The sequence below is a fragment of the Heptranchias perlo genome, chromosome 5 (genome assembly GCF_035084215.1).
Source record: "Heptranchias perlo isolate sHepPer1 chromosome 5, sHepPer1.hap1, whole genome shotgun sequence".
Classification (NCBI taxonomy): domain Eukaryota; kingdom Metazoa; phylum Chordata; class Chondrichthyes; order Hexanchiformes; family Hexanchidae; genus Heptranchias; species Heptranchias perlo.
The window spans coordinates 37129642-37147740 of NC_090329.1; the positions used below are offsets into that span (position 1 = coordinate 37129642).

The following is an 18099-nucleotide window of genomic DNA, read 5'->3' on the forward strand; positions in this document are numbered from 1 at the left end:
GTCGGGTCTGGAGGACTGTAGTGATGTTTTGCTAATCTCAATAGGCAAATTCCAACTAATTGTAGCAACTTTCAAACTGGTGAGATCAATCAGAGGGCATTTGTAATTGCTCCTGTACAGGCCCAACATCAGTGACTGGAATCCATTTGTAATGTAATGAAGCATGGAGAATGAGTGACATGAGACTATCTAATGGATCTCCCCTGGCATCGCTCATGATGAGTCATAGGATATATTTCATGCTAAGCTACATATTCTGGTGACATATTAAATTTTTACTCTTGATATTTTTGGGCTTGAATTCTGTATGCATATTTGTATGGAAATTAAATCAGGAGACTTTATTACAATTAAAAATTAGTTTAACTGTAGTTAATTCTCTCTTGCCTTTTTAAAAAAAAATGTGCAGGACACAAAGGCAGATGGTAGACAGGATGCTGCAGGTTGCAGATAGTGATTAGATTGTAGGAGCTGCATGTGGCTGTAGTGAGCAGTTGGCTGCATATGGGGTGGTAGTATTGGGAAGGTGGTTCTGAGATTTGTAAATGCTGGTGGATATAGGGATCTGGGAGTGCTAGCAGAGAGCTTGTAGGATGTGGAATCACGGAGGGGCAATCATGATGTTTGGGAGCACTGGGAAGGGGCTACCAAGACCTGGCAGGTGTGGGAGAGGGGAATTGGGGTACGGTAGAATGGGTGGGAGTCCTGGGGTGTGGGAGAGGGGTCCTGCATGTCGGATGTGGCAACACTTGGATGGCAGTGTGAAGGGAGATGGCTGGGTATGGGAGTACTTGGAGGGGAGCTGCTGACAAAACTGCAATGACGAAGAGTTTTCTTGTGGCAGGTTGGTAGTGGATGGTAAAGTATGGATGCTCAGTGTAGGGCGATTGGGAGCAATGACAGGCGGCAGGAGGGTGTAGTGGCATGAACAAACTTATGTTCAAAATACAGCTTTTGAGTTTTTTAAATAATACAGATTTCTCCACTGCTGATGAGAGACTTGATTTCAAAAAAATCCTCTTTCCCTACTGCTGCCAAACTCCCCACTGTGACTGGACCCTGAGCCAACTTCAAAGAAGTATGAACTGGTTTCTGCACTTTTACTGTGTGCGGGGTTCTAAGAATTAATTATTTATAGGTTGGCCTCCAGTTGTCGTTTATTTACATGCTGAAATAGCCATAGGGAATATACTTATAAAGCCTATTTCTGGGGTTTCAGTCTAGGCTTTCTCGGTTTCTCTATTCCTTTTAAGTGAGCCCCAGCTCCCTAATGAGTGATTTCATTTGCCCAGATGTCTAGGTGAATTTGTGGCATGCCTAGGAAATAAACAGACAACCCTCTTAAGTTTATTGCTGTTGCTAGTTTTATTCTGTGCTTCCATGTGATCCTCCTGGTCACCAGAAGGTGGTAGAATAAGCCCATAATTTAGGCTCGAACTGACAGACATATTTAATAGCAGGAAAAGAACAAGCGGATATTAGAAGTAACATTGCATATATTTTCATTATATTTAAGTTTAGCCAGCTCGTTGTGTAGTAGAAAATAAATAACTTGCAAACTCTGCTAAACAATAACACACGTAATATTCTTACGTAATGGTTCTTTTCCTCTTTCCGTTTATGGACGGTCTCTGGCTTGACTATCTCTTTTGAAGGCTACAGACAGACACTCATTTGAAAAAGACAGGCTAATAAATACCTTCAAAAAAAGTGAGGTGGAACAAGTGCATTTAAATAACTAACTGTTCAATTAAAAATAGAACAGCCAAATCGAGGATATAGTTGAACAAATTCCAAAACATGTTTGTATTTGAATCAAATGGCCTGGCCCCTCCCTTGGACACCTGTCTCAGATAGTTTGACCAATTGTTGAAACAATTGGATCAAACTAAGATGGGATATGATTTCTGTGATGGGAGGTGACTTGTAACCCTGCCTGTGTGCACCATTACCGAATTTTAAAAAAGAAACTATTACCGAATTTAAAAAAAACATTACCATGTTAAAACATAAACAGAAATGTTTAGCTTTTATCACAAGCTCAATTCATTGTATTTCAATTTTGGGGGGGGGCTGGGGCTTCTGGTGAACAGCTTGGAGCTACAGTTAAGAGGAAGAAGTTGAGGGTGTGTCACTTTGGATGAGTCAGCCCATCGGAGGCAAATATAAGTAGGTTTGAAAAAACTCGAGCAATTTTTAATGTGGCTGAAATTGGCATGGGGGTAAAGGTGTTAGAGGAATTGATATAGATATAAATATATAGATAGATACATTAGCTCCCCAGTCAACCGCTTAGGCTAAACATGTTGGTGCTGTAGCTGTAGCATTTTGTTTAACCCTGAGCTGTGCGCTCTCTCTCACATCCAGTCAGTATCCACGATTGCATTTTTCCACCTCCAGAACTTTCCTTGCTTGTACCTTACTCCTCTCCCTATGCTATGTTTGCCTCCATTGCCTTCAATCAATTTAGCTAACTCTTGTCTTGCTGCCTGCACCCATCACAAACTCCAGTTAATCTTGAGTTCTCTCATTCAGAGTCCGTCACACCCACTACTCCAGTCCTTACCAAGCTCTGTTGGCTCTCGCTCTCACTCTCCCAGCACATTGATTTCATGATCCTCTTCCTCATTTTCAAATCCCTCCACTCTGTCTGAGCCCACCATATTTAAGTGATCTACTCTAGCTTTATGTCTCACTGCTGTATTACTGCTTGTTCCCCACTCCCTCTGTTGCCTGATAAGAGCTTCCCTCCCTTCAGTGACTATTCCTTGTTCTCCCAAAACCACTTAGCCGTGCTACCTTTCTTCCTACGCTTTGGCCATGCTTTTGGTTCCTCCCTGCCCATTAATCCAACCTGTCTCATGCTCAGTGTCTTCCTAGTTCCCTGTTAAAGTGCTCTGAGACATCTTACATGAAGGGAGCTATAAAAATGCATGTCTTATATGCTAAACGATGAAAAAAGACTACCTACATTTTAGGATGATCATTCTTCAAAGGGAGCATCCTCCACACACTGTTCCCTTCAAGCCTTGCGGGTCGTGTTTTATTCTGTTTCGCTAGATAGTATTGGTCAAAATGAAGTGACATTTCATGTATGCAGGTTTTATATACTGCTGCATGCCGATGTTCAATATCTTGAAAGAAGATAGCTGCATTAAGTGGCTTCCCAGAAAGTGATTTGGTGCCAACTAATTTGCAGTGAGGAATGGCGAATGCATTTGAAAATTGAAGAAACCACTACAAGGTAGGCAATCTAAAGGGACTGGGCACTGCAATGGATTAGAGATTGCCTGTCACCTCTGGGATTTGAGTTCAAATCGACCCCAATTTGGTACTGAATTGGCAGTTTCAGAAAATGAATGGTGCAGTAGTGGGTGCTTCTTTGAGGTTGGGGTGAATTGCATTGTTAGGAAATTAGAGGAAATTTGACTCAGTATCTAGCTCTGCTATAATCTGATGTAGGAGTGCTTGATGCTTATATTGGGTGCCTGAAATTAAAACTGTTCTATTTTCCTAGCACTTAACATCCCTGACCACTGTTGTCCATTATTTTGAAAGTAATGCAAATTCTTGTTAATTTTGTAGATATAGTGAAAGGCTACATTTTTGGCGTGATTGCATCGCAAATGGCCGCTGTCACGTCCCAAAGCTTGTTAACCTATGTTGAAGAGGAGAATATCACTGCTTTTAAGGCATTGCTGGAGAAGTACAAGGATGTGGATGAAAGAAATGAGGTAGGAAGTAATTTACACTAAACATGCTGGGTTTTTTTTCCCCCCCAAAAAATTCTTGGTCATGGCACCAAAATACACTGGAGATATCTTTTCTTTTAAAAAAAAATGCACGTTTCTGTTAACTTAAGTAGTTACATGTGCCTTTACTTTTCATTTTTAATTAAAAAGTAAAGATGTTGTATTCAAAATGTAACTGTAAGTAAAATAAAATTACTGGAAGCTGATGGTGCCGTTAGAATTCTTTTGCATTAGTTTAGAAATGCTTAATTCCCCCAGGCTTATCCAGTCTAGCCAAGAGGATGGGCAAATGAATTGCCTCAAAGGCCTCTTTTAGTGCTGTTCTGTAACTGGCTGGTGGAAAGTGTATGAGAGTTGCATAGGACAAGTCTTCTTCTAATTTATACTTTTTTCCTTTTTTTTGAAACATCAGCATTATCATCTTCGCTCCCTATGTTCTGCTTTAGCTTCTACTGGAGTAAATATAGACAAACAATCCAAATTCAAAGCTTCAATACTCTAGTATTTTCTTTAATGTTGTGTGAGAACTTAGCATTGGGAGCAGGAGTCTTTCCCCAGCTCTCTTAGTGATGTAAAGCTTGGTGTATTTGTTTATCCAGTCATGTGGGTGTGACCACAATTATAGGTTGCTGTCAGACTGGAGCCTGAGGTCTGTTACACCCACATTGTTGACTGACCACTCTTAAGGTAAACAAATGCAACAAACTTTACAGTTTTGGCAATTAAGTAGAATTTTGGGATAATGACCCCTCTTTTTCTCCCTCAAATCCACCCTCAAAAGTTAGAGTTATGTTAAATGCTTTTTTTTAAGTGAGGCGTTACAGCTTTAAACTGTCAAAATACTTCACATTTTCAAATACTACATTAATCATTCTTAATAAAGAACATGTTCAAGCATGCTTAGAAATAAGTTTAAGCTGAGACAGCCAATCTTCATTTAATATCTTAACCTGTTGGAGAGGCGTGCTAGTTGATCAGTCTATTTGTTTGCCTTGATACATGCTCTAAAAGGTGTAAAATGCCTAAAGGATATAAGGTGTGTATGTATATTATATGTTAAAAATACTTAAATATCTTCTATATATTCAATTTTTGCTGATTTTGTCAATAAGTTGAACATTGGACCTTTGTGATACCGATTAAGGATTTTACATTGCAGAGTGGGCAGACTCCATTAATGCTGGCAGCAGAGCAAGGGAATTTGGAGATAGTGCAAGAATTGCTCAAGAAAGGAGCTAACTGCAACCTGGAAGATGCTGTTAGTACTTTTACTATAATAATAATTGAGTAACTATAAAATTGTTTTGTGTTTTATTCAAACCACATATTTTAGAAATCACTCTTACTTGAGATTCTTTCTTACCTTGATAGGATAACTGGACAGCCCTTATTTCAGCTGCAAAGGAAGGACAATTAGAAATTGTGAGCGAGCTCATTAACTTCAGTGCTAACCTGGAGCACAGAGATATGGTGGGTTTAAAGCAGAAATATGCTGTTACTTTTTTGCAGTGATGAAAAGGTACATGTCTGATCATGAGTTATGAAGAACAGTCTATGGAGTTGTCTGAGATGGCTATTCTGGGCTGCTTGAATGAAGAGGACAACTATTTTTTGGTGGTTGGGGTTAATAAAGACTGAATTTGTCACTATTAATCAGAACAAGCTGTATTTTTTTAATGAACTTTTTAACAGCCAATTAGGTTTAACAAAGGGATTTGTATCTGATGTAATTAAAACTGCTTAGGTAAGTCAATAATAAGACCCTCACTGTTTGCATGTGATGCACGATAAAGAAAATTGAGACCAATGCTTTTGTAGGGAATGGCTTTTAATGTAACTAGTTTAGAATGCTAATTTTTGTGTGTGGTATTTAAACGTGCCATGGCGTAACATGTTGGAGTGCGAGTATACTGCACCACGGAGTAAGTGGGATATGAATTCTTCTTATAATTCGCACACTTAGAATTCTGATTTCAGTGAAGCTAGTGTGAGGTGATGGCAAGTGGAGACCAAATTCCATCTCAGAAGGAGGGGAGTCTGCCTCCGGCTGATGTTCCATTAAACTTGGCATTTATTCTGCCTTGGTGAAGCCTCTGAACCAGTCATTTGCCTGTTTGCCCTCTAAGTCAAGAATGGTGTTAGGGAGAGTAAGAAAGGGAAGAAGAGAAAAATGCCTTGTTCTAAATTATTTACTAGGATGTTTATATTACAGCCATAAAATATCAGCCTAAATACAGTTCATACTGACAAGTTGAATCCTATAGTGCAAGATGTGTTGCTAATTAAACCAGCAAAGTATCTATGCAATGGTGTCTAGAGTTCCCTCTAATAATACAACTTTATTTTAAAAACTATATAAAGGTGGGAAGAATAAAACACAATCATTTTTAAGGAGAATGCTGCAGGATAGTATTCAGTTGCGATACATGCAAATTAAAACTTGAACCGAACAAATACTTTGGATCATTGTTATAAAAGTCAGGGTTAGTCTATGGGTGAGGTAATACGTGCGCAAGAAGTCTGATGTTGAATTAATTCCTCATGAATGAATTATACCCGTAGGGTGTTTTTCCTAATCTTTGCATATATTAGTTAGAATTATTTAATGATACTACAGACTTGCCTCCAACATGCTGCTTCTAACTGGGTGTCATTTTTATGTGAGGAAGAAAACTACTTCATAACTTTTTAAAAGCTGCTTTATTTTTGATGTTGCAGGGTGGCTGGACTTCTCTTATGTGGGCAGCATACAAAGGTCATGCAGAAATTTCAAGACTACTTCTTGAGAAAGGTGCAAACCCAAATATTACTGGACAGGTGAGCAATTTGTCTCTGAATTACAGTGGAGGCAACAATTTATTGCATGTAGAGATAACATACTTTTCTTTTGACCTACATGCTTTTCAGTGGATATGATTTAGGCTTGCACATGTTACATTATACTCAGCTAAATAAAGCAGAAGTTCTACATGAAATCTAGAAAAGATTTGTCTGAGATTTGCAAATAATTGATGCAAACTTCACAGTGCATGATCAGTTATAATATTTCATGGAATGTTTATTTTTTACCACATGGAAAATATGTTTAATTACTGGATCTCATTGCCCATCCTAGGTCTCAGTAATAGTGATTTTTAGATTTCTGCAAAGGCTCGGGAAAAAAAATGAATTTTTTGTTGTTCTTTTGAGAAAAGGGATGGGCTTTTTTTTGAGGGGGAAATTGTACTTCAACTCATTTATTGATTTGGAATATGTTGTGGTGTCAAATAAGAATTGGTAGAACCGAAGGCATTGCCTACATCTGGAATTTGTTTCATCTTTTGAGAAAAGAAGGGATGGACCATGTATTTGGAGGGAGGGAGATGTACGATATCTTAACTATTGATTGTTATTTGACACCGAACCAAAAACATTTCTTAGATCTTGAATTTTGTAACTTTTTTTAGCCTGTCCTTTTTTAAACCATAATTGTAGCAAATTGCATGGAAAGAGAAAAGATCAGGATAAGAGAAAGCCATTGTCACATTTTGAGTTATTAGACCATGTCATGATGAGGAAAGCTTGGTGGGATATATGTCAAAAATACTACTGTTGAGCTTAACTTTGCTTTCAAAGGGTTAAATTCACAGGACAGAGGCTAGATTAAAGGGGGGGGGGGTGTCTGAACCAGTGTCCTGGTGACAATGAAAGATACTTTGATGTTCCAGCGATCGTTTGCACTCATTGCTGTTATGACAACTCTATTCATGTGAACCCAACAAAGGTAGTTGCCATGTTAAGCTGGTAGATTCCGCTCTTGCAGAGGGAGTAGTCAGTTTGACTAAAATTTGACCCGCGTGGGATTTTTCAATAGAGTTGCAAAAGCTAGAAGCAGCCAGACAGCAAATGGCTGTTAAAAAGATGGAATACAGGAGAGGGGAGTTAGAAAATTAACTTCAAGTCAAATAAGGTGATCCACTAATGTGGGCTGGTGTAGCGTCTTCCTTATTCTTATATTGCACAAACTAGTTGTATTGATAAAAATAAATGATTCTGATCATTACTGATTTCTGTGTGTTCACCTGATGGGAAATAAAGCAGTGTAAAAATTTGTATTACGTTTCATCTTGCCATGTGTTTGAAGAAATACACATGCAAAAGACACACATATTCGGCCTAAATCGCATGCGGATACTATTGTTATTCTGCTGGGCTGTGCTATCGTATGAGTAGACATGGGGCAATGTGAGTCAACTCCCATAAAAGTAACACATTCAGACCACTTAAGGGAACAACTAACTCTAGTGAACCCGAGAAGGTATCTGTGGCGGACCTGAATTCGTAACAGTGATTAGCCTACCGAAGCTCATCATTATAAAATCAGATTTCCTTGCGAGCATAGCAGCCAAATACATTTTGTTTGCCTTTAACGGTTTTTAGTGCTGCTACCCTGCCTGACGTGCTATTCCAGACATTTATTACATTCTATTTACGGAAACTTTTGCTAATGTGTTTTACTTCAGTATATTTTCAATGCATACTTTATGAAATTCATTTTTGCATTTTTATATTTTCTCAATACCTTAATATGTTTCAATAATAGTCGGTTAATGAAGGTGTTACTCTTTCATTAGCAGTATAGCGTTTATCCTATCATTTGGGCAGCTGGACGAGGGCATCACGAAATTGTTGAAACCTTACTGCAGCATGGAGCCAAAGTCAACTGTTCTGACAAAGTAAGTGTGTAATATATAACATCAAATAAAATGCTTAATACTAACTTTTGCACAGAAGTGTAACAAAAATGTAATCTTCATGATTTGATAAATAGAGAAAATCCAGATTGATAGATTCATATTAGGATTTCTTAGCTCCTTGATTCAAGGAGACAGTTGAGGATGAATTGAAATGGAACTAATGAAAGTTGCAACCAGAACTATTATAGTTGCCCGTTCTAGTCAGTGTAATTCTTGATATAATGTTGAGATTTATAATTTTGTTTTACATTTTTCTATTGATACCAGTACAATATGCCACATTCTGGGACAAAAGTTCAGGTGGGGAGGAAATTTTGGAATCTTGCTCCAATGGATTGCCTGGAAAATTGCAATACAACCATGTCATTAAGGGGCTCCAATTACAACATAGTAGTAAATTAAAGCAGTTTCCTTTCTGTAGTCAGGGGCTGGAGGAAGATTCCATTGACATCATCCAAATTATTTCCTATCTTTAAATGTTATTCATGATATTGAATGGCGGAGCAGGCTCGAGGGGCCGTATGGCCTACTCCTGCTCCTTTTTCTTGTCATACTGGGGTTATACCGGAGATCTGAATTGTCTGGCTGTATGTAGAAGCCACAACTGTATGCGTTTGCAACATTTTTTTCAATTTTACCAATTTACAAATTTTTCCAGTTTACCCTTCTCAAAGCTCCTGTTGCCTTAAGACTTAGTCCTACATGTGTTCAGAACAATAGATAGTACAGAGTTAAGAAGAGTTCCAAATTTTTTAAAATAATTGGGCTCTTTTGCAGGAAGTCTGGAGGCTGCCAGTACCCCTGTGCTGCATCAGGCCTCCGAGAAAATCTCCACTTCAAATCTGGCACAACCCGGGAAATTACGAGAGTTAGGAAATCACTAGAGTGTATAATTAAGAAAAGAGTGACTGAACACTATGAAGATTTTCAGCTGATCAGAGTGCGGCAGCATGGATTTGTAAAGGGTTGGTCATACCTGATGGACCTGATTGCATTTTTTTTGAAGTGGTGACTAAAGTAGTGGACAGTGGAATGTCTATGGATGTTGTTTTTATGGATTTCCAGAAGGCATTTGATAAAGTCCCTCATACGAAATTGTTAGCTAAAGTTGAAGCTCATGGAATTGATGGCAAATTATTGACCTGGTTAGGAAATTGGCTGAGCAGCAGGAGACAGATAGTAGGGATAATGGGCAGGTACTCAAATTGGCAGGATGTGATTAGTGGTGTCCCACAGGGATCTGTGTTGGGGCCTTAACTATTCACTGTATTTATTAACGACTCAGATGACTGGATAGAGAGCCACATATCCAAGTTTGCCAATGACACAAAGATAGGCAGCGTTGTAAGCAGTGTAGATGGCAGCATAAAATTACAGGGAGACATTGATAGATTAAGTGAATGGGCAAAACTGGCAAATGGATTTCAATGCAGGCAAGTGTGAGGTCATCCACTTTGGACCTAAAATGGATAGATCAGAGTACTTTCTAAATGGTGAAAAGCTTAAAACTGTGGAGGTCCAAAGAGACGTAGGGGTCCATATACATAAATCATTAAAGTGACATTGACAGGTACAGAAAATAATCAAAAAGGCGAATAGAATGCTGGCCTTTATATCTGGAGGATTAGATGTAGCTACACAAAACCCTGGTTAGACCACACCTGGAGTACTGTATTCAGTTCTGGGCACTGCTCCTTAGGAAGGATATATTGGCCTTGGAAGGAGTGCAGTGTAGACTTACTAGAATGATACCAAGACTCCAAGGGTTAAATTACGAGGAGAGGTTACACAAACTAGGGCTGTATTCCCTGGAGTTTAGAAGATTAAGGGGTGATTTGATCAAAGATTTCAAGATATCAAGGGGAACTGATAAGGTAGATAGAGAGAAACTATTTCTGTTGATTGGGGAGTCTAGGACTAGGGGACATAGCCTAAAAATTAGAGCCATGGAGTGAAGTCGGGAAACACTTCTACACGCAAAGGGTGATAGAGGTTTGGAACTCTCTTCCGCAAACGGCAGTTGATGCAAGCTCAATTGTTAATTTTAAATCTGAGTTTGATAGATTTTTGTTAACTAAAGGTATTAAGGGATTATGAGGCGAAGGCAGGTGTATGGAATTAGGTCACAGATCAGCCATGATCTCATTGAATGGCGAAACTGGCTCGAGGGGCTAAATGGCCTACTCCTGTTCCTAACTCCCTGGTGGAGACTGGAGGCCGTGCCTCCACTATTTAAATTACCTTGCGGATGGTAGGTTGGGTCAGTGGCACTTCTCCATGATGGGTAGAAGTCCTGTCCTGCCAGAGATGCAGCATTATGGAGCAACAGTAGTTCCAGGTTAATTTGTGTTAGATTTGAGCTGATGACATTCTGTGATAGCATGTTGCTATTTTGGTAATTTTCAAGATAAGAAAGGTGAGTGAACGTTGTTATCTGATGTGGCATCCAGATAGGAGCTGCACAAGCACCGTCTTATATTCTTACCAAAAGAGGGTTTTTTTTAAGCTCTATTATTATGCCATGCTCCTTCTGTTATGAGTCTAAGATATACATGCTGTTTGCATAGAAACATAGAAAATAGAAGCACGAGTAGGCCATTTGGCCCTTCAAGTCTGCTCTGCCATTCAATATGATCATGGCTGATCCATCTCAACACCATATTCCCGCTCTCTCCCCATACCCCTTGATGCCTTTTGTGTCTAGAAATCTATCTAGCTCCTTCTTAAATATATTCAGTGACTTGGCCTCCACAGGTTCACCACCCTCTAAGTGAAGAAACTTCTCCTCATTTCAGTCCTAAATGTCCTACCCTGTATCCTGAGACTGTGACCCCTCTTTCTGGACCCCCCCCCCCCCCCCCCAACCAGGGGAAACATCCTCCTTGCATCCAGTCTGTCTAGCCCTTTCAGAATTTTATATGTTTTAATGAGATCCCCTCTCATTCTTCTAAACTCGAGTGAATATAGGCCGAGTCGACCCTATCTCTCCTCATACGACAGTCCTGCCATCCCAGGAATCAGTCTGGTGAACCTTCGCTGCATTCCCTCTATGGTAAGGAGAACAAAACTGCACACAATACTCCAGGTGTGGTCTCACCAAGGCCTTGTATGACTGCAGTAAGACATCCTTGCTCCTGTACTCACATCCTCTTGCAATGAAGGCCAACATACCATTTGTCTTCCTAACTGCTTGCTGCACCTTCATCTTTGCTTTCAGTGACTGGTGTACAAGGACACCCAGGTTCCTTTGTACATCAACATTCCCCAATCAATCAGCATTTAAATAAAACTCTGCCTTTCTGTTTTTCCTTCCGAAGTGGATAACTTCACATTTATCCGCATCGTACTGCATCTGCCATGTATTTGCCCACTCACTCAACTTGTTTAAATCGCCTTGAAGTCTCTTTGCATCCTCCTCACATCTCACGATCCCACCCAGTTTTGTGTCATCAGCAAACTTGGAAATATTACATTTGGTTCCCTCATCCAAATCATTGATATATATTGTGAATAGCTGGGGCCCAAGCACTGATCCCACTAGTCACCGCCTGCCACCCCGAAAAAGACCCATTTATTCCTACTCTCTGTTTCCTGTCTGTTAACCAATTTTCAATCCATGCCAGTATATTACCCCCAATCCCATGTGCTTTAATTTTGCACACTAACCTCTTATGTGGGACTTTATCAAAGGCCTTCTGAAAATCCAAATAAATCACATCCACTGGTTCTCCCTTATCTATTCTGCTAGTTACATCCTCCAAAAAACTCCAGTCGGTTTGTCAAACATGATTTCCCATTCATAAATCCATGTTGACTTTGTCTAATCCTGCTGATATTTTCTAAGTGTCCTGTTAGCACTCCTTTATAATAGACTCTAGCATTTTCCTTACTACTGATGTTAGGCTAACTGGTCTGTAATTCCCTGTTTTCCCTCTCATCCTTTTTTAAGATGCTTTCAGGACTTGTTCGCGTGTGTGTTTTGAAATTTGATCATAAAACCTAGTTATAAGTTTCTGTCAGCCACTGAGTACTGGAATGCCTAAATATTTAATGTACTTGTCAAAAAATGGTAACCTGTTTAGACAGGTAATTAAATTATTCAAAGTGCTGGAACCAAAAGCAGTTAATATTAAGCATTAATGGTGACCGTGTACTGGCGCGCTCATTCACTGTATGTTGAAATAGTCTATATTGGAAAATGTTTGCAAACTATTCACAAGGAGCAATCTTGACAATTTGAACTAAAGCTGTTGTAGTGTATCCATGTGGCTTTGAACCCATTCTTTTGCTGTGATTCCAAGTCAGAAATACTTCCCCTACTGAGCAACAGTGCCTGAAGCCCAGATTGCAAGAACTGGAAAAGTGTACTGGGCCTTCACTGTGGCTGACCCACTTAAAGTGCACCCAACAGTATTAGAATCAGAGGGAGAGCTACTACCCTTGACATCAAGGCAGCATTTGACTGAGTGTGGCACCAAGGAGCCCCAGTAAAATTGAAGTCAATGGGAATCAGGAGGAAAACTCTCCAGTGGCTGGAGTCATACCGAGCACAAAGGAAGATGGTAGTGGTTGTTGGAGGCCAATCATCTCAGCCCCAGGACATTGCTGCAGGAGTTCCTCAGGGCAGTGTCCTAGGCCCAACCATCTTCAGCTGCTTCATCAATGACCTTCCCTCCATCATAAGGTCAGAAATGGGGATATTTGCTGATGATTGCACAGTGTTCAGTTCCATTTACAACCCATCAGATAATGAAGCAGTCCTGCCCACGTGTAGCGAGACCTGGACAACATCCAGGCTTGGGCTGATAAGTGGCAAGAAACTTTCGTGCCAGACAAGTGCCAGGCAGTGTCCATCTCCAACAAGAGAGAGTCTAACCACCTCCCCTTGACATTCAACAACATTACCATTGCCGAATCCCCCACCATCAACATCCTGGGGGTCACCATTTACCAGAAACTTAACTGGACCAGCCACATAAATACTGTGGCTGCAAGAGCAGTTCAGAGGCTGGGTATTCTGCGGCGAGTGACTCACCTTCTGACTCCCCAAAGCCTTCCCACCATCTACAAGGCACAAGTCAGGAGTGTGATGGAATACTCTCCACTTGCCTGGATGAGTGCAGCTCCAACAACACTCAAGAAGCTCGACACCATCCAGGACAAAGCAGCCCGCTTGATTGGCACCCCATCCACCACCCCAAACATTCACTCCCTTCACCACCGGCGCACCGTGGCTGCAGTATATACCATCGACAGGATGCACTGCAGCAACTCGCCAAGGCTTCTTCGACAGCAGCTCCCAAAACCGCAACCTCTACTACCTAGAAGGACAAGGGCAGCAGGCACATGAGAACAACACCACCTGCACGTTCCCCTCCAAGTCACACACCATCCCAACTTGGAAATATGTCGCTGTTCCATCATCTTCGCTGGGTCAAAATCCTGGAACTCCCTTCCTAACAGCACTGTGGGAGAACCTTCACCACACGGACTGCAGCGGTTCAAGAAGACGGCTCACCACCACCTTCTCAAGGGCAATTAGGGATGGGCAATAAATGCTGGCCTTGCCAGCGACGCCCACATCCCATGAACGAATTTTTAAAAAAAGATTATCTTCAGCAGTGGAGTCAAATTGCCGTGGAAGTAAGCTGGAAGGATCAAAGCAAGCTGGATCTGAATGTGTAAGGGAAAGGTTAAGTGTTACCCCAGTGCCCAAAAAGGTTTGGGTCTTTAACTTGCATATGTGTCGAGGACAAGGGAAAGGTAGTGATGCTTGGCTGACCACCTTCTCTGTCAAAGATGAGATGGTTTGAACCAAGAAAGCCAGTTTTGTGCTACTCATCACTGTCTTCAATTTTCCTTTTACCAGTTTTGAATAGGGTCAGAATGACTGCACCATTTTTGGAAATCCTCTAAAAAGACTACAGCATTAATAGTTCTGATATTGACACCTAAAAGCAGTAGAACTGACACTCCACTCCACAGCTGGAATGACTCTGAAGGGTTCGCCTAGGCTCTCCAAGGATAGGGATTTTCCCTGTTGTGTGCTAAAATGAGGCTTATTTTGCATGTCCTTAAGGGCTGGATTTACAGAATGCCAGATCAAGATCCAAGATGCACAAAGGCAGCAACTGCCCATTAGAATGTTTGCAAGAAGTTCAACAAGGCCTCGTTCCAACCATTCAGGAGTTATCCTATTACCACCTACCGCCCTCCCTCAGCTGATGAATCAGTACTGCTCCATGATGAGCACCACTTGGAGGGCAAGGGTACAGAATATACTCTGGGTGGGTGACTTCAATGTCCATCACCAAGAGTTACTTGGTTGTACCACCACTGACCGAGCTGGCCGAGTCCTGAAGGAAATAGCTGCCAGACTGGGCTTGTGGCAGGAGGTGAGAACACCCACGCGAGGGAATAACCTACTTGACCTCATCCTCACCAATCTACCTGTTGTAGATCGTATCTATCCATGACCGTTTTGGTAGGGGTGACCACAGCACAGTCCTTGTGGAGACCAAGTCCCATCTTCATACTGAGGACACACTCCATTGTGTCATGTGGCACTACCACTGTGCTAAGTGGGAAAGATTACGAACAGCTCAAGACTGGGCATCCATGACTTGCTGTGGAGGTGCCTTCTGGAAGTCCATAGAGACTACCTTACCCACCATGCCAAAAGCAGCAGAATTGTCTTCTACCGCAATCTGTAAATTCATGGCCCATGTATATCCCTTACTTCTCCATCACCTTCAAGCCTGATGCCAAACCCTGGTTCAATGAGCAGTGTAGAAGAGCAGGCCAAGAGCAGCAGCAGCCGTACCTGAAAATGAGATGCCAACTTGGTGAAGCTACAACACAGGACCACATGCATGCTAAACAGCAGAAACAGCATACTATAGACAGAGCTAAGCGATTCCACAACAATGGGATCAGGTCACAACTCTGCATTTCTGCCACATTCAGTCAAGACAGTTAAGCAACTTACGGGAAGAGGAGGCTGTATGAACATCCCCATCCCTCAATGATGGCGGAGCCCAGCACGTGAGTGCAAAAGACAAGGCTGAAGTGTTCCCAACCATCTTCAGCCAGACGTGCCGAGTAGATGATCCTTCTCAGCCTCCAACCGAGATCCCCACCATCACAGATCCCAGTCTTCAGCCAATTCGATCCACTCCACATGATATCAAAAAATGGCTGAGTGTACTGGACACAGCAAAGGCTACAGGTACCAACAACATCCCAGCTGTCGTGCTGAAGACCTGTGCTCCAGAAATAGCGATGCCTTTAACCAAGCTATTCCAGTACAGCGACAACACTGGCATCTACCTGACAATGCAGAAAATTGCTCAGGAATGACCTGGCCACAAATCAGGACAAATCCAACCCAGCCAATTACTGTCCTATTTACTAATCTCAATCATCAGCAAAGTGGTGGAAGCAATAGTCAACAGTATAAAGTAGCACTTACTAATAACCTGCTCACCAATGCTCAGTTTAAGTTCCGCCAGGACCACTCAGCTCCAGACCTCATTACAACCTTGGTCCAAACATGGACAAAAGAGTTGAATTCCAGAGGGTGAGGAGAGAGTGACTGCCCTTGACATCAAGGCAGCATTTGACCGAGTGTGGCATTAAGGAGCCCTAGTAAAACAAGTCAGTGGGGATCAGGGGGAAAACTCTCCAGTGGCTGGAGTCATACCTAGCACAAAGGAAGATGGTTGTGGTTGTTGGATGTCAGTCATCTCCGCCCTAGGATATCGCTGCAGGAGTTCCTCAGGGCAGTGCACTCGGCCTAACTATCTTCAGTTGCTTCATCAATTATCTTCCTTCCATCATTTGGTCAGAAGTGGGGATGTTCGCTGATGATTGCGCAGTATTGAGCTCCATTCGCAATTCCTCAGAAAATGGAGAAGTCCGTGCTTGTATGCAGCACGACCTGGACAACATCCAGGCTTGGGCTGATAAGTGGCACGTAACATTCATGCCATGTAAATGCCAGGCAATGACCATCTCCAACAAGAGAGAATCTAACCACCACCTCTTGACTAGGTTCTCTCTAGGTTTCATTTTCATAGAATCATGTTATAGCCAGTAGGAACACTCCAGTTGGCCCATCAAATCTGTGCTGGTGTTTTTCTCCACAAGCCACCTAGTCTAAGCATTTTAAGGATCTCGTCACGTCAGTTAGTAGGCTTCTGGATAGAGAAAAACACCACCGTAGGCTAAATTAGCTTGTTTTAATGGGATGGAATTAATTTGTGCTGCTTGTATTGGGAAGTAGTAACTAATGATTTTCTCGTAGCTTGACTCCAAGCAGGTGACTTGTTGATTTGGAGAGTAAGTCATTCACACAGTTGACTAAATGATCTTTGTGATTTGTGCTTAACTTATTGGGCATTGTCTGCTATTGCAGACTTCCATAATACTGCTTCAGAAGCATGCCTGCTTGATGATCTGTTCCTGCCATTTCCTCTGATTCCCAGAGTCCACAAAAATAGGTGGAGAAGGTGTCGGTTATGATAACTCCACAATGGTTTTGGAAACCACTGTTTTTGAGATTGTAGTATTAAAAGGGAAACAATCCAATATAACTGTCTCCTGAGAGGGATGTACTCTCTCAATTGTTGGGGCAGATATTCCTTCCAGATTTTTAAAAAATATTTGTCTTCGGCATGAGTGATGCTGGAATGACAATTGAGTTGCTTGATGTACGCCTTTGTTGCTTCCTGCCCATGAGGCTTCCCCTCAGACACTGGACTGGTGACGTCCTCATGTCAGCCTTATCCTAAGATTTGATTTCAAAATCATCAAGATTCTCTTAGTTTTAATTATTTTTCATAACAATTGTATGCTTCACTTGACAAATAGAAACCAGATTAGGACACTGAGCTCCGTAGAAGCATAGAATGATACAGCACAGAAGGAGGCCATTCGGCCCGTCGTGCCTATACCACTTTGAAAGAGCTATCCAATTAGTCCCATTCCCCTGCTCTTTCCCCATCGCCGTGTAATGTTTTTCCCTTGAAGTATTTATCCAATTCCCTTTTGAAAGTTATTGAATCTGCTTCCGCCACCCATTCAGGCAGTGCATTCCAGATCACAACAACTTGCTGCGTAAAAAATATTTTCCTCATGTTTCCTCTGGTTCTTTTGCCAATCACTGTTAATCTGTATCCTCTTACTGACCCTTCTACCACTGGAAACATTTACTCTATCAAAACCATTCATGATTCCTCTTAACCTTCTCTGCTCTAAGGAGAACAACCTCAGCTTCTCCAGTCTCTCTGCATAATTGAAGTTCCTCACCCTGATACCATTCTAGTAAATCTCTTCTGCACCCTCTCTAAGGCCTTGACATCCTTTCTAAAGTGTGATGCCCAGAATTGAACATAATATTCCAGCTGATGCCAAACCAGTCTTTTCTAAAGGTTTAGCATAACTTCTTTGCTTTTGTATTCTATGCCTCTATTAATAAAGCCCAGGATCCCATATGCTTTTTTTTAAACAGCCTCCTCAACTTGTCCTGCCATCTTCAAAGATTTGTGTACATACATCCCCAGGTCCCTCTGTTCCTGTACACCTTTTAGAATTGTACCATTTAGGTTATG

At 41.4% G+C, this 18099-nt stretch overlaps 1 protein-coding gene across 4 annotated transcripts in view; it reads left to right on the plus strand.

Moving 5' to 3' along the window:
- Window positions 1–18099, plus strand: part of kidins220b (kinase D-interacting substrate 220b) — a 210661-nt gene that overhangs the window by 51688 nt on the left and 140874 nt on the right. For 3 of the 4 annotated variants that reach the window (XM_067984236.1, XM_067984238.1, XM_067984239.1), the window contains exons 2-6: window positions 3586–3734; window positions 4912–5010; window positions 5124–5222; window positions 6471–6569; window positions 8366–8467. In XM_067984236.1, the coding sequence (XP_067840337.1) occupies window positions 3627–3734; window positions 4912–5010; window positions 5124–5222; window positions 6471–6569; window positions 8366–8467 (507 nt within the window). In that variant the 5' untranslated portion in view covers window positions 3586–3626. The remainder of the gene's footprint in view (window positions 1–3585; window positions 3735–4911; window positions 5011–5123; window positions 5223–6470; window positions 6570–8365; window positions 8468–18099) is intronic. The other variant, XM_067984237.1, reaches the window with a different exon arrangement.